The following is a 17,576-nucleotide window of genomic DNA, read 5'->3' as shown; positions in this document are numbered from 1 at the left end:
ACACACCCTAGCTGCCACACACCCTGCAACGCATCCTCCACACACCCCAGAACCTGTCCCCTGCCCCCCCCCACAGACCCCACACCCCAAAAGCCCCATCCCCACAGACCCTGGCCCTCACACCCCACAGAATCTGGACCCTGTCCCCCACAGACCCTGCACCCCTCAGACCTCGACCCCCACAGACCCTGGACCCTGTCCCCCACAGACCCTGTACCCCTCAGACCATGACCCCCACAGACCCTGGACCCTGTCCGCCAGAGACCCGACACCCCTCAGACCCCAACCCCCACAGACCCTGGACCCCATTCCCCACAGACCCTGCCCCCCACAGACCCTAGACCCTGTCCCCTGCAGACCCTGCATCCCTCAGACCCTCGGCCCCCACAGACCACACACCCCTCAGACCCGCACCCCTGAGTCCCAGGGCCCTGGCCCCCCATACCCCACAGACTCTCCCTCTCATCCCCTCCAGGGCCCCAGCTTTCACCCTTCACAGACCCCAGCCCTCTGCCCTCCATGGCGCCTGACCCCTTCCTGCCCTCCTCTTTGCCCTTGCTTCCTCTGCCTTTGAGCTTCTCCTTAGCTCAGCCTTCCTCACCCCTCTTCTCTGGCCTCTTCCTCCTTTTACACAAAGATTAAGTAGTAGTGGATGGCTCTTGAGGAAGTCATTGGTTTCAGGGAATCTTCGACCTAGGAATATAGTGATAACGACCAGATTTAGTGAGCCAGATTTACCAAGCCCCTGGCACTGGTATTTTTGTTTAACTCTCACAATTCATCCATGCAGTATTATCCCTATTTTTTAGCGGAGAAACTGAGGTACAGAGGGGCAGGGTGACTTACCACGTATGAAAATTCCAGACTCCCAGAAAGCAAACAAGTGTTCAGCATAAATCATATTGTTTGCACAAGCAGTTTAGGCACAGTGAGATGTTCTTATCAGGGAATGGGGTGAACTCCCTTGAAATCCAAATTCCCAGATATCAGCCAACCTTGTAAGCAAGCATTTCAAACCTCAGTTTAGCCCTTGGGAAAATCCTGGATTTAGTTAGCCTTTTTTTTTTTTTAAAGTATGTGAGGGTTTAGTCCTGCACTAATACTTTAGGTGATAGTTTCCATATTTATAAAATAGCCGTAAGAGAAATTCAGAGAAGTTAAGCAATTTACTGTGGTATAATACCTAACAATGAAGGAGATCTTGCATTTAGTTCCAGGTATTTAAATCCTTACATTTAGACCACTTAATGCTCTACCATAGTGATCTACATAAAATTTTTCAGTCTCATGCATTCTGAATATTGACAAGGCAAGACTATTTAGACATGGGTATTGACTATTTCTCTTCTGTTGGTGGCCTGGTTTCTTGAACTCTGGGTAAGGATTTTTGTCATTAAGAATTAATAACCTTTTTTTTCCTATCTATCTTATCTTCCCCAGGAAAATCTAATGTAATGGATGCACTTAGTTTTGTAATGGGAGAAAAAATAGCTAATTTAAGAGTAAAAAAAATTCAAGAACTTATTCATGGCGCACATATTGGAAAACCCATTTCTTCTTTTGCAAGTGTAAAAATAGTATATGTGGAGGAGAGTGGAGAAGAGAAAACATTTGCAAGAATTATTCGAGGTATTTTTTTTAATAGATTTTTGTTAATGATTCATTTGATTTTTCAAGAGTTGAGTTAGGTTACCTGATTTTTCTTTCTTTGAAGGATATGATTTATTATTTTACGGCATAGTGAACTAGAGATTTTTTTTCCTTTTATAGCAAATCTCAGAAGCAAAACAACCTGTTTGACAAGGATTCTGCACTAGACCTCCTCCTTAAGCAGACATATTTGATAGATCTTTCTATTCTTAAATAGCATTTTTATACCTGTGTATTTCATTAAAATGAAGGAGAAAACCTACCTGGAAGACTAAGAGAGGTCATAAAAGTTGTTCCTGAGGTTATTTATGTTATGTTTATGTGGTTTTCTTAGTGATGTGCTAATACATGCTTTTGAGTTGTATAGACAGTTTTTCTGCCATCAAAAAGCATCTTGGATGAAATATTTGAATTTTTATTTTGTGAGTTTACTCACGAAATCCCTGTGTTTTCTGAAAAAACAAAATTGAGAGCTGTTTGTTTATTTTTCTGTCTATGCCAGGAGTTTACAGAATCTCTATAAATAGGCTCAGTGTTTTTTTAGTTTTGTTTGTTGTTGTTTTCATTCTGGTCCACTTAGAACATCTCTGATGTATAAATACACTATTTTATTAACCTCTCCCAAATTCAATCACAGATAATTTTAGAAATAATCAAATATTATTGTGTACTTGTAACTTAATGTATAATTTAAGTGTTTCACCACTTTATCACCCAGATATCTCATTGGCTAGCTCCCTCACTTTCTTCAGGTCTTTACTCAGAAGTCTGTATCTCAGAAGGGATTCCCTAACCATCCTATTTAAAATTGCAGCACCTGCTGCCCTACACAGAAACTTCCTCACCCCTTCACAGCTCTGTCTTACTTCTTAGCACTCACAACTTTCTCACAGACTATTTACTTTACTTGCATATCTCTGTCTGTCTTCCCCACTAGGATTTAAGCTCCACGAGATCAGAGACTTTTGTTTGTTTTGTTTATTGCCATAGAGTAGTCCCTGGCACATAGTAGACACTCAATATTAGCTGACTGATTAAATGCATTTATTAACATGTATAGTGATAACTGACCATTTCAATAAGAAAAACAATTTTATTAAACCTTCAGTGAATGTTCAGATATGTCTAATACTTATATTTCCTCTGACAGTCTTTATTTCATTTTAGGGGGATGCTCAGAATTTCGTTTTGATGATAATCCTGTGAGTCGTTCTGCCTACTTAGCAGAGTTGGAGAAGATAGGCATAATAGTCAAAGCAAGAAACTGTCTAGTTTTTCAGGTAAGTAGCTGTGGTAGTTGATTTTATTCATAGTTTGGAAAAAGAACTGCATCACTGTATTTTAAATGTTGATGTACCTTACTGTTTTTAAAGGGAACTGTAGAGTCGATTTCATTGAAAAAACCCAAAGAAAGAACCCAGTTTTTTGAAGACATCAGCAGTTCAGGGGAGCTTGTAGGAGAATATGAGGAAAAGAAAAAAAAGTTACAGAAAGCCGAAGAGGATGCACAGTTTAATTTTAATAAGAAAAAAAATGTGGCTGCAGAGCGCAGACATGCAAAATTAGAGAAGGAAGAGGTAAGGTCCCAAAGAAGTAGCCAATAAGATGTCGAACACAAACACTTCTGTCTGCTAGAATTGTTAGATATTGACTTGAGGTTACCAAGAAGTTTCCTTTAATAATGTAAAACCAAAAAGTCCAGTATTCATTAAAGATAAACTTTTTGATGTATCTTCCACATTCACTTGTTCCTCCCCCATAGGCAGGACAACCTGAACTGCAAAAATGTTTAATTTTCTCAACTGAAAATAAGCTTGAGTTTAAACTTTTGGATCTTGACCACCTTCCACTTTTAAAAATCATTAAATGAAAGACTTTTTGTTTATGTGGGTTATAGCTATCAATATTTACCGTATTTGAAATGAAAATCGAGACATTTTAAAAATATGTTTTAATGATACATGTAAAAATAACAGTAGTAAACTTATTACATGCTAACATAAAGAACATATTTTTGTGATAAGTAGTTATACTAAAACAAAAAATTAAAAGAGTGACATTGTTTTGCAATTTTTATAATCTCTGATTTAATAGAAGATAGCTGGATTCTCAGATCAGCTTCTCCCTTCAGTTTGTTGTTGAAATTGATGAAGAAAATCTGGCCACATACAGATATGTAGCTGGAAATTAGAGGAATATTTGAAGAGCCTTTTCAGATAATTGTAGGTATTCTTTGATACTACACCACAACTGGATGGGTGGCAGTTTCTTAAAGATTAGTTTCAGTGTGGAATCTGAAACTACCTTAGTGAACTTGTCATACTCTGTTACCTTAAAATTTCTTGGTATACCTTATGCTTTGAATGAGTCTTTTACTCATGCATGATTTTATAATATCATGCATTCGTTGTTTGGAAAGTATTGGTTCACTGAATTATGGAGATTTTCCAAATATTGACACACGTTATTATATAATATCAAAAATTCACATTTGTTAATATCACCGCCATTCTCATCAGAAAAGTTTTCAAGAGTTGAAAAGTTGTTAAGCTCGTAGTGGTGTGTACAAGTTTTCCAAAATTGTAATTTTCACCTGAAAGCTCAGCTTTCACTTAAAAGCTCAAATTTGATAGCAAATAATGTCGTTTGTTTTCCTTGAAGTAACAGGCTCACTTCAATCAGTTTTTTAAAATGCCTACCAAATACCCAAGTCTGAATAACATAGTTTACTTGTTCTTTTAAGTACAAAATGGGGTTCCATTAAGAAAAGTGGCTAGTTCAGCTTGCAGCTCAATCCAATCACACCAAAACAACCATCCCATTTAAGTAGTCTGCAGAAGTACTTTATGCATACTTCCCATTTCTTCACACAGTATTAAAAAACAAAACTGAGAACTGTTTATTTTTCTGTCTATGCTAGGAGTTGCTGTTTTCATTCTGGTCCACTTAGAACATCTCTGATGTACAAATACAGTATCTTATTAACCTCTTCTAAATTTAATCACAGATAATTTTAGAAATAATCAAATATTATTGTATACTTGTAACTTAATGTATAATTTAAGTGTTTACCACTTTATCACCAGTATCTCACTGGCTAGCTCCCTCACTTTCTTCAGGTCTTTACTCAGAAGTCTGTATCTCAGAAGGGATTCCCTAACCATCCTATTTAAAATTGCAGCACCTGCTGCCCTACACAGAAACTTCCTCACCCCTTCACAGCTCTGTCTTACTTCCTAGCACTCACCACTTTCTCACATACTTTACTAGCATGTATGCAAAGAAAATTTAATATAATTAATGATTTTTACTGCTTCGTCATATACATTCTTAAATGAAACCGACTTTTTTAAACTGTAAGTGTGTGGCATAAAGAATACAGTGACTACCTAGTACAGTTTGGTGTCACTGCCTTAATTTGTACTAAGGCCTAGAAGCTTTACCTAACTTTGGCTTTAGCACCATCAGTGCAAATGTCAATACACTGAAGAGGCAGGCACTTTTGCTTTTGCTGTTTCCTCTGCCTAGATCACTATGTACCTAATTTTTGCATGACTGATACTCTCTCAATCAAGTTTTGATTTAAAAACTGTCTCCTCAGGCAGACATTTGCAGTTCAGTCCCCAATCTAAACTAGCACCCCTTCCTCATACTATTATGTTATCCTATTTTGTTTCCTTTTGTATCATATATTGCTGTATGAAATTTATTTTCTTTATTATTTGTTTGCTTATTTATTGTCTGACTCCTTCCCCCTCCCCTACCAGGATATAACCTTTAAGACAATTGGGACCCTGTCTGTCTTATTCCCCACTGTACTCTCAGCATATAGAACAGAGACTTGGACATAGTAGGCACTCAGTAAACATTCAGATGAATAAATGAAAGGTGGATGTGTTCCTCATTAGTGATGTTTATCTCTGTTTCTTCATTTTATTGAGTGTATATATGTCCTTGGTTTTGTCAATGGAAAGAGATGGTGGCAGTAGAAGTCAGACTACATACTGACTCGTATGTCATACTCATAACATACTGAGACAGCTTACTAGAAATGTAAAATTGCAGAACTTTAAACAGTGTAAGGAAAGCTAGACTAGTCCACCTTTCTAATTAGTTTTTACAGTCTGCTTGTATCTGGCTGCTTACTGTTACTTGGAGCACATCATGAATTAGGAGCCCCCCTCTCAGGGCAGCCCATTCCTTTATTAATAGCCCAAATAGAAAGAAACAAGAAAATTCTTCCTTTCTGATTGATAGTGACCCCATAGGGGGCCGCTGGTGGTTTCAAACCACCAACCTTTTGGTTAACAGTCAATCACTTTAACCACTGCGCCACCAGGGATCCTATATATAATTTAGAACTTTAATAGTTCTAGGAAAATACATCCTATAGCAGGAATTTTACCTGGAATCATTGAACTGTAGAGTTGTTAGGGCCTTACAAGTCATATGATGCTGTTCCTTCAGTTTAAAAGTGAGAAAGCCAATGCCAGAAATGTTAATGGACGTGCCAAACTCACAGGTCAAGACAAAAACAGAGCTGGGATGAAGGATAGCGAGTGTCACTTCATTGTTCTTACCACCAGACTGTTGAGTGCATAAATCCAAATCATTTGCCAGTTTATTTTAGAAGTGTATACAGAAGCCCTCTCCATATTGTTTTTGGGAACAATACTATTTCTTAATAACATAAATAAAACTTCATTAAATACCATTTGTTGGTATAATAGTTGACTTTATGAAAGGTCAGCATAAGTATTCTGCCTGTTAACTGCTGTTGAATTGTACTGTTTTATAGGCAGAACGTTACCAGAGTCTCCTTGAAGAACTAAAAACAAACAAGATACAGCTGCAGCTTTTCCAACTATATCATAATGAGAGAAAAATTCATTCTTTGAACAGTGAGTTAGAGCGTGTGAACAGGGAGCTGAGTGTCACAAAAGAATCTCTTTCTCATCAGGAAAATATGGTTAAAGCCAAGAAAAAGGAACATGGAATGCTAACCAGACAACTACAACAAACGGAAAAAGAATTAAAGTGAGTTTTAAAAAATAGGTATTAACGGTTGGATTTTATATAGATTATCTGATAGAGAAATTGCAAACGTAGGTGACCTTTTGAGAGTTGATTTTTTAATAAGCTTTTTATTTTAGAATACTTTTAGATTTACAGAAAAATCGCAGATAGTAGAGGCAGTTCCCATATATCCCACACCAAGTTTCCCCTACTGAAGGTATCCCCTATTGATATGTTATCACTGAAGTCCATACTTTATTCTGATTTTCTTAACTTTTACTTAATTTCCTTTTTTTGATCCAGGATACCATATTACATTCAGCTGTCATGTCTTGTTAGGCTCCTCTTGACTGTGACAGTTTCTCAGGTTTTCTTTGTTTTTGATGACTTTGACAACTTTGAAGAGTACTGGTCAGCTGTTTTCTAGAGTGTCCCTTAGTTGGGATTTACCTGATGTTCTTCTCCTGATTAAGCTAGGGTTATGGGTTTTGGGGACAAAGACCACAGAGGTAATGTGCCATTCTTGTCACATTAAATCAAGTGTATCAACATATCATATATGTTGTATATCATAATAGTAACAGTTAATACTGTTGATGCTGACCCTGATCACCTGGCTGAGGTGTATTTGTAAGGTTTCTCCACTATGAAGTTACTCTTTCTTCCCCCTTTCCACACTCTTCTCTTTGGAAGAAAGTCACTATGCTCAACCCACACTTTAGGAGTGGGGAGTTGTGCTCTACCTTGAGAGTGGAGTATTTACATAAATTATTTGGAATTCACAGATTTGTCTTTCCTCCACATTGATTTATTCGATAATTTATAGAAGTATGGACTAAAGGATATTTCTCCCACACGTCAGTTTGTTGTTCTGTGGGGGCTTGCATGTTGCTGTGATGCTGAAAGATATGCCACTGATGTTGAGATACCAGCAAGGTCACCCATGGCGGACAAGTTTCAGCTGAGCTTCCAGACTAAGACTAGGAAAAAGGACCAGGTGGTCTACTTATGGAAAAAATTAGCCAGTGAAAACCTTATGAATAGCAGCAGAACATTGTCTAATATAGTACCAGAGGATGAGCCCCTCAGGTTGGAAGGCACTCAGATATAACTGGGGAAGAGCTGCCTCCTCAAAGTAGAGTCGACCTTAATGACATGGATAGAGTCAAGCTTTTGGGACCTTCATTTGCTGATGTGTCAAAATGAGAAGAAACAGCTACAAACATCCATTAATAATCAGAACGCGGAATGTATGAAGTATGAATCTAGGAAAATTGGAAATCATCAAAAATGAAATGGAATGTATAAACATTGAAATCCTAGGCATTAGTGAGCTGAAATGGACTGGTATTAGCCATTTTGAATCTGACAATCATATGGTCTACTATGCCAGGAATGGCAAAGAGGAATGGCATTGTGTTCATCATCATAAAGAACATTTCAAGATCTATCCTGAAGTATAATGCTGTCAGTGATGGGATACTATCTGTATGTCTACAAGGAAGACCAGTTAATATGACTGTTATTCAAATTTACGTACCAACCACTAAGGCCAAAGATGAAGAAATTGAAAAGATTTTTATCAACTTCTGCAGTCTGAAATTGATGAAACATGCAATCAGGATACATTGATGATTACTGGTGATTGGAGTGCAAAAGTTGAAAACACAGAAGAAGGATTGGTAGTTGGAAAATATGGCCTTGATGATAGAAATGATGCTGGAGATCACATGATAGAATTTCACAAGACCAACAACTTCCTCATTGCAAAATACTTTTTTTCAACAACATAAATGGCAACTATACACATGGACCTCACCAGATTGAATACACAGGAATCAAATTGACTACATCTGTGGAAAGAGATGATGAAAAAGCTCGGTATCATCAGTTAGAACAAGGCCATGGGCCAAATGTGGAACAGACCATCAATTGCTCATATGCAAGTTAAAGTTGAAGAAAATTAGAACAAGTCCACGAGAGCCAAAGTAAGACTTTGAGTATATCCCACTTGAATTTAGAGACCATCTCAAGAATAGATTTGACACATTGAACACTAATCACAGAAGACCAGATGAATTGTAGAATGACATCAAAGACATCATACATGAAGGAGGCAAGAGGTCATTAGAAAGACAGGAAAGAAATAGACCAAAATGAGTATCAGAAGAGACTCTGAAGGTTGCTTTGAACTTAGAGTAGCTAAAGCGAAAGGAAGAAATCATGAAGTAAAAGAGCTGAATAGAAGATTTCAAAGGGCAGTTCGAGCAGACAAAGTAAAGTATTATAATGACATGTGCAAAGAGCTGGAAATAGAAAACCGAAAGGGAAGCACATGCTTGGCATTTCTCAAGCTTAAAGAACTGAAGAAAAAATTCAAGCCTTGAGTTGCAATATTGAAGGATTCAATATTGAAGGAAAATACTGAACGATGCAGGAAGCATCAAAAGAAGATGGAAGGAATCCATCACTGTACCAAAAAGAATTTGTTGACATTCAGCCATTTCAGGAAGTAGCATGTGATCAAGAACCGATGGTACTGAAGGAAGAGATCCAAACTTCACTGAAAGCATGGGCGAAAAACAAGTCTCCAGGAGTTGATAGAATACCAACTGAGATGTTTCAACAAACGGATGCAGCGCTGGAAGTGCTCACTCATTTATGCCAAGAAATTTGGAAGATAGCTACCTGGCCAACCGACTGGAAGAGATCTGTATTTGTACCCATTTGAAAGAAAGGTGATCCAACAGAATGTGGAAATTATCAAACAATATCTTTAATATCGCACACAAGTAAAATTTTCCTGAAGACCATTCAAAAATGGTTGCAGCAGTACATCAATGGAGATGCCAGAAAGTCAAGCCAACTTCAGAGGAGAATGTTGAACCAGGGATATCATTTCTGATATCAGATGGGTCTTGGCTGAAAACAGAGAATACCAGAAAGATATTTCCCTGTATTTTATTGGCTATGTGAAGGCATTGAACTGTGTGGATCATAACAAATTATGGAAAACATTGTGAAGAATGGGAATTTCAGAACACTTAATTGTGTTCATAAGGAACCTGTACTTAGAGCAAGAGGTAGTCGATCAAACAGAACAAAGTTATACAGGGTTGTTTCAAGTCGAGAATGGTGTGCATCAGGGTTGTATCCTTTCACCGTACTTAATCTGTATGCTGAGCAAATAATCTGAAGAGCTGGACTATATGAAGAAGAACATAACATCAGGATTGGAGGAGGACTCATTAACAGCCTGTGATATGCAGATGACACAACTTTGCTTGCTGAAAGTGAAGAGGACTTGAAGCACTAACTGATGAAGATCAAAGACCACAGCCTTCAGTATGGATTACACCTCTACATAAAGAAAACAAAAATTTTCACAACTGTACCAATAAGCAACATCATGATAAACAGAAAAGATTGAAGTTGTCAAGGATTTCATTTTACTTGGATCTGCAGTCAAAGCCCGTGAAAGCAGCAGTCAGGGAATCAAATGACACATTACATTGGGCAAATCTGCTGCAAAAGATTTCTTTAAAGTGTTAAAAAGCAAAGATGTCACTTTAAGGACTAAGGTGTGCCTGAGCCAAGCCATGGTATTTTTAGTCACCTCATCTGCATGTGAAACCTGGACAGTGAATAAGGAAAAGTGAAGAAGAATCGATGCCTTTGAGTTACGATGTTGACAAAAAATATTGAATACACATACCTTGGACTGCCAGAAGAAAGAACAAATCTGTCTTAGAAGAAGTACAGCCACAATGCTCCTTAGAAGTGAGGACGGCGAGACTACGTCTGACATACTTTCGACATGTTGTCTGGAGGGTCCAGTCTCTGGAGAAGGACATCATGCTTGGTAGAGTAGAGGGTCAATGAAAAAGAGGAAGACCCTCAATAAGGTGGATTGACACAGTGGCTGCAACTGTAGGCTCAAGCATAACAAAGATTGTGAGGATAGCACAGGACTGGGCAGTGTTTTCATTCTGTTGTGCATAGGGTTGCTATGAGTTGGAACTGACTGGATGGCACCTAACAACAATGGATATTTATACTTTGGATTATAATCCAATACTACTTTTTTTGTTGCTCACATTGTTCCAGCTTTGGCCATTGAGTTGGCTCCTGTGTTCTTTTGACATACCTTTTGACATATTTGAACATTTCCTTTCATTCCTTGCACTAAATTTTCATGCATTGAGGCTCACTCTTTGTGCTATAAAGTTCTGTGGGTTTAGACAAATGCATAGTGTTGTGTGTCCACCATTACAGTGTCATACAGGATAATTCCATGCTTAAACATTTTTCTGTTTCACCTGTTCAACCCCGCACCCCAAGTTAACCTCTGGTAACCACTGATACGTTTAGTGTCTCTGAGAGTTGATTTTTTGTATTTATTTTTAATTGTGTGATTTGATAAAAAGAACTTCTTCCCTTCAGTATAAAATTTAAAGTAAAGGAAACTTTTTTTTTTCTTTTTAGATCTCTCGAAGCGCTTTTAAATCAGAAGAGGCCTCAGTACATTAAAGCCAAAGAAAACACTTCTCACCTCCTAAAGAAATTAGACATAGCTAAGAAATCAATAAAGGACAGTGAAAAACAGTGTTCTAAACAGGAAGATGACATAAGAGCCCTGGAAACAGAACTATCTGATTTAGATGGTGCATGGAAAAGTTTTGAGAAGCAGGTTGAGGAAGAAATCTTACATAAAGGAAGAGATATTGAGCTGGAAGCAAGTCAGGTGAAGAAGTCGATATATGGGAAATCTTTTATTGTTTCAGTTTCTTCTTTTAATTAGAACAAATTTAAAAGATGGCCTCTCAGATATTTTAAGAGATTATCCTTAGAATGTTAAATTATAGTGATTTAGGCCTGTACACAGAATCTACTTCTAATCTTTAGACTGAGCTGTTTTTTCTTTATAACCAAATCAGTTGCCATCGAGTCGACTCTGACTCATGGCAATCCCATATGTGTCAGAGTAGAACTGTGTTCCCTAGGGTTTTCAGTGGCTGATTTTGGGGAAGTAGATCTGGGTAGACTTAAACATCCAACCTTTTGGTTAGCAGCCAAGTGCATTAAACGTCTACACCACCCAGGGACTCCATAGAGGGCGTTATAACATTTATGAATTAACTGAAGTCCTAGAAAATACTTCAACAAGGTTACATGGTACCGTTTTGTAATAAAAGGTAATTAATTACATTATATTTTTCTTATATTTTTATGGCCATTTTTTTTCTTCTCATGAATCTTACAAAAACTTTAAGGTAAGATATATGTGGCTTTGAAGAGCCTTATATGGTCACTTAATTGACAGGAGAGAAGTTGATTACTTGAGGTGATACAAAATGTTAAGCGATGAATCAATGTCCAATTTAGTAAATAATATTTAATTATAATAAATAGTACCCCAAAAAAACAAACCTGCTGTCATTTTGTCAGTTCCAACTCATAGCAATCCTGTATAGGACTGAGTAGAACTGCCCCCATAGAGTTTCCAAGGCTGTAAATCTTACAGAAGCAGACTGCCACATCTCTCTCCTGTGGAGCAGCTGGTGGGTTCAAACTGCCAACCTTTGGGTTAGCAGTCGAGCACTTTAACCACTGCACCACCAGGGCTCCATAAATCAATAGTCCATATCCAAAAATAGGCAGTTCAGAGTTTTCAAACATTGTTTGAACCAAATTTTTGTCATTTATCTCATTACTTTTATGGTAACCCTGCATCACAGTATATATGCCAAAGAAACTGTGACTATATAAATAGAAAAAAATACATAATTTTCTCTGGACTTCTCTTGCTTTTGGGCTCTTAAGGAGTTTCAGTCCCCTTTCTCTTTCATGAATTTCTGACGGAACCTTTTAGAGTTTGTTTTGAATACCTTGTTGACCTACTTAAATGGTTTTAAGTAAGAAGTTTACTTTATGTTCACATTATTTTACCTGGGGAACGTGACCAATTATGATCTAATCTCTATAAGACATATTTTTTATAAGATTAATTAACTGTTGGTAAAGGATATCATACAAAGAATTTCCTTTCATGCTTCCTTAAATGAGTTAGCAATGTCTAACTGCTGTTTATACAGCTGGATCGTTATAAGGAACTTAAAGAAAAAGTAAGAAAGGAAGTGGCCATAATGACCCAACAACTGGAAAAACTGCAGCGGGAACAGAAGGCTGATGAAGAAAGACTGGCATTTGAAAAGAGGAGGCGTGAAGAAGTTCAGGTACCTCAATTTGTGCAACAATGATTTAGAATAGTTTCACTGAATTTTATTCTCTTTTTACATTAGATTTTCAGTATATAAATGGATTTACATCAAACATAAGCAAGTAGTCAAAAATTTCTGGGTTACATATTGTGGTGCCTAGCATTATTTAGGTGTTCTTTTATGGTCTAAGATAAGACTACACAGTTCCTTCATTTGTGTGTTCAGTAGGCATCACTGATAGACCCTGGGCAGATTCAAAGAAGATAGAAGTCTGTTCTTACATACATGTTAGTCCAGTGAGGTTAGGGGACGGTTAGATAAAGTGTGAAAAGCAAAGAAGCACCATTGTAGAGGTGAATGCAGAGTCATTTGGAAACATTAAGGACATAGCCCAAGAGGAGCTTAGTAGTCTACATGGAAAGTGACCGAAACAGTGATACATGTATGTAAGTCATCTACCGTCCTGCCTTAGAGTAAGGCAGACTTGGCTTCTAGCCTGTCTTGCTCTATCACTCATCTGCATAATCGTGCTAAATAACCAAATTATTTAACTCATCTGACTTTGATTTCTTCATTTGTACAGTGAGGATAGTGCTGGGCAGATTAAATAAGATGAACGTGAGTGTGATAACACACCAAGCATCTGGTCTTTCTCTCTACGCCTCATGACTTCTCTTCGAAAGACACATAATTGGGCTGCAGAATTATCATTATGGCACGTTCAGCAATAATTGCAGTTTATTCTATATTATGGGGTTAAATAGACTTCTGTGGGCCATCCTGATGACCACCGTTTCTAATAAGGGCAGCCGTGGGGAAATGGCCTGAATTATACATGCATTTGATTTATAAGTAAGTATTTGGAGTTTAGAGGTAAAAACTTTTATCGTTTACTTTGCTAGCACCTTCATGTCTTACAACAAAACTGTGAGGGTAGGTCTTTGCTCTGCTAGGTTTTTGCTGTAGTCTTTGCTTTGGTCTAGGCTAGGATTTCAAAGCTAGATACATCTCAAAAAAAGGGTCTGACATTTTCAAGGAATAACAACAATAATAATAATAACCTTATAATGTAGTGTTTATTTGTATTTGCCATATGTCAAGCACTGCTGTAAACCTAATTTACTTAATCCCCACAACAATCTTACGAGGCAGATATTATTCTGTTTTTTTCTCTTGTATACACTCACTGCCTTGGTGATATCATCAAGTCTCATAGCTTTCAATATCATCTGCTAATGCCTCCCAAATTTGTATCTCTAGCCCGGACCTTCTAAACCCCAACCTTGTATGTGCAGATGCCTCCTCAACATCTTCATTTTAGATGCTGAACTGACATCTCAAACTTAACCAATCCCAACCGAACTTCTGATCTTCCCACCCAAATGTGTTCCATCTCAGGTGATGCCTGAGTTCAGTCTTATCAGTTGCTTGGCCCAAAAACCTTGCAGTCTCTTCTTTGACTTTTAGGAAATTGTTGCTCTACCTTCAAAATATATCAAGAATCTGATCACTTCTCTCTACCTCTGCTGCTGGTATCCTGGTCCAACCCCCGTCTTTTTTGTTTTCATTTAGAACAGTGTAGTAGCCTGCTAGCCTCTAACAGGTTTTCCTGCTTCCATGCCTGCACCTTCCACAGTATTCTCAGCATGACAGCCAAGTGATGCTTTTAATATCTAAGTCAGATCTTGGAACTCCTCTTCTTGAAATTCTCTGCTGGCTCCCCATCACACATAAAATTTAAGTCTAAGTCCTTAAATGTCCGCAAAGACCTACCTATATCTGTTTACCCTTCCCACTCGCCATGTACCTCTTGGACATCTTCTTTTTCCTATTCTCCTTCTTGCTGTCTGTGATCTAACTAGACTGGCCACCTGGAACATACCAGAAATGTTTCAGCCTTAGGGACTCTAGTGTCCCCCAAAATTCATGTCCACTCAGAACCTCACAATTGACTGTATTTAGAAATAGCATCTTTGCAGATTTAAGTAGTAGTTAAGGATCTTGACGTGAAATTGTCCTGGATTTAGGGTCGGCCCTACATCAATGACTAGTGTCCTATGACAAGTGGAGAGGACATACAGAGACACAGAGGAGAGGGTGACTTAAAGACAGGCAGAGAATAGAGTGATGTGTCTGCAAGCCAAGGAACGCCAACGATTGCCAGCGACCACCAGAAGCTAGAAGAAAGGTGTGGGACAGTCTCTCCCTCAGAGCCTCCAGAAGGACTCAACACTGCCAACACCTTGATTTCAGATTTTTAGCCTCTTGAACCTGAGAGAATAAATTCCTGTCGTTTTAAGCCATCCAGTTTGTCGTAATCTGTTAGGGTAGCCTTAAGAGACTAATTCAGGGCCTTTGCACTGGTTGGTTATTCCTCTGCCTGGAACATGCTTTCTGTAGATTTCCTCATTTTTAATTCCCTCATTTCCTAAAGTTTTTCTCACATGTTGCCTTCTCAGTGAGACTTCCCCTGACTCTCCCCTTTAAAATTGTAGTCCCTACTGCACGTCTGATCCCCATACCCTGACTCTGTTTCTCCTGTAGCACTTATCTCCTAACATACCACAGTAGAATTTGGGAAAGCCAGAACCTGTGTAAGGCGGAAACCTGTTAAACAAGGAAAACTCAAATATTTTCCACTAAAACAAGTAATAGAAAAGTGGTAAGACTGCACCCTGTCAAAGGCGGAAAACTTGCAAGGAAAAGCATGGCAGTCCTGTCAAGTTCCGGCTCTCAGGTTTCACTGTACTTAATTTACTTATTTGTTATGTTTATTGTCTACCTTACCCCTCTAGAATGTAAGCTCCGTGGGAGCAGAGATGTTTGTTTTGTTCATTGATGTGTCCCAAGTGCCTAGAATAATTGCTTATGCAGAGTAGATAACCAATAAATACTTGATGAATGAATGAGTAAATTTTATAGTTGAAGGAATCAAGACACAAGATGGTTAAGTTAACTTGACTAAAGTCACAGGGCTAGTAATTGGAGGAACAGGATTTGATTTCAAGCCTCAGTAAATAGATTCCAAGCCTTGTTCTTCAAAACGAATCTTCTTAACCCCTGTGCTTCTCAGATTATTTGCTAAGCATACAGATTGAATAGAAAACAGCATCAGGGTTGGAGGGAGACTCATTAACAACCTGCGATATGCAGATGACACAACCTTGCTTGCTGAAAATGAAGAGGACCTGAAGCACTTACTGATGAAGATCAAAGACTACAGCCTTCAGTATGGATTACACCTCAACATAAAACAAAAATCCTCACAACTGGACCAATAAGCAATATCAGATAGATGGAGAAAATATTGAAGTTGTCAAGAATTTCCTTTTACTTGGATCCACAGTCAACACTCATAGAAGCAGCAGTCAAGAAATCAAACGGTGCATTGCACTGGGCACATCTGCTGCAAAAAAAGATCTCTTTAAAGTGTTAAAAGGCAAAGATGTACTTTTTAAAGGACTAAGGTGCACCTGACCCAAGCCATGGTGTTTTCAGTAGCTTCATATGCATGTGAAAGCTGGACAGTGAATAAGAAGACCAAAGAATTGATGCCTTAAATTATGGTGTTGGTGAAAAAGAAGAACAAATCTATCTTGTAAGAAGTACAGCCAGGGCCGCCCTGACAGGGAACACAACAGAGTCCCTGACGGAGCAGGAGAAAAGTGGGGTGCAGAACTCAAATTCTAGTAAAAAGACCAGACTTAATGGTCTGAGACTGGAGGGCCCCAGAAGACATGGTGCCCGTACTCTCTGTTAGCCCAAAACTAAAACCATTCCCAAAGCCAACTTTTCAGACAAAGATTAGACGGGACTATAGGACATAAAATGATACTCGTGAAGAGTGTGCTTCTTAGCTCGAGTAGATACATGAGACTAAATGTGCAGCTCCTGTCCAGAGGCAAGATGAGAATGCAGAAAGGGACAGGAGCTGGTTGAATGGACACAGGAAATCCGGGGTAGAAAGGAGGAGTGTGCTGTCACAGTATGGGGAGTGCAGTTAGGGTCACATAACAGTGTGTGTATAAAGTTTTGTATGAGAAACTAGAACTGTAAACTTTCATTTAAAGCACAATTAAAAAAAAAGAAGTACAGCCAGAATGCTTCTTAAAAGCAAGGATGGCAAAACTTTGTCTCGCATACTTTGGACATGTTATCAGGAGGGACCAGTCCCTGGAGAAGGACAGTGTCTTAGTCATCTAGTGCTGCTGTAACAGAAATACCACAAGTGGATGGCTTTAACAAAGAGAAATTTATTTCCTCACAGTAAAGTAAGCTGAAAGTCCAAATTGAGGGCGTCAGCTCCAGGGGAGGGCTTTCTCTGCTGGCTCTGGAGGAAGGTCCTTGTCATCAGTCTTCCCTTGGTTTGGGAGCATCTCAGCACAAGAACCTCAGGTCCAACGGAGGTGCTCTGCTCCTGGCACTGCTTTCTGGGTGATATGAGGTCCCCAATTCTCTGCTTGCTTCCTTTTCCTTTTATCTCTTGTAACATAAAAGGTGGTGCAGGCCAGATCCCAGGGAAACTCCCTTTACATTGGATCAGGGATGTGACCTTAGTAAGGGTGTTACAATCCCACCCTAAACCTCTTTAACATAAAATTACAATCACAAAATGGAGGACAACCACACAGTACTGGGAATCATGGCCCAAACAAATTGATACACACATTTTTGGGGGGACATAATTTA

At 38.5% G+C, this 17,576-nt stretch overlaps 1 protein-coding gene across 2 annotated transcripts in view; it reads left to right on the top strand.

Annotated features, from left to right (window-relative positions):
• SMC1B (structural maintenance of chromosomes 1B) overlaps nt 1-17,576 on the top strand; it is a 78,020-nt gene that overhangs the window by 1,111 nt on the left and 59,333 nt on the right. For both annotated transcript variants that reach the window (XM_004380008.2, XM_004380007.2), the window contains exons 2-7: nt 1,441-1,629; nt 2,818-2,930; nt 3,024-3,227; nt 6,449-6,687; nt 11,152-11,410; nt 12,762-12,902. In XM_004380008.2, the coding sequence (XP_004380065.1) occupies nt 1,441-1,629; nt 2,818-2,930; nt 3,024-3,227; nt 6,449-6,687; nt 11,152-11,410; nt 12,762-12,902 (1,145 nt within the window). The remainder of the gene's footprint in view (nt 1-1,440; nt 1,630-2,817; nt 2,931-3,023; nt 3,228-6,448; nt 6,688-11,151; nt 11,411-12,761; nt 12,903-17,576) is intronic.

The sequence above is a fragment of the Trichechus manatus genome, unplaced genomic scaffold, assembly GCF_000243295.1.
Source record: "Trichechus manatus latirostris isolate Lorelei unplaced genomic scaffold, TriManLat1.0 scaffold00069, whole genome shotgun sequence".
NCBI lineage: Eukaryota > Metazoa > Chordata > Mammalia > Sirenia > Trichechidae > Trichechus > Trichechus manatus.
Note: the sequence above shows the minus strand (reverse complement) of the source record. Positions and strands in the feature narration are given on the sequence as shown.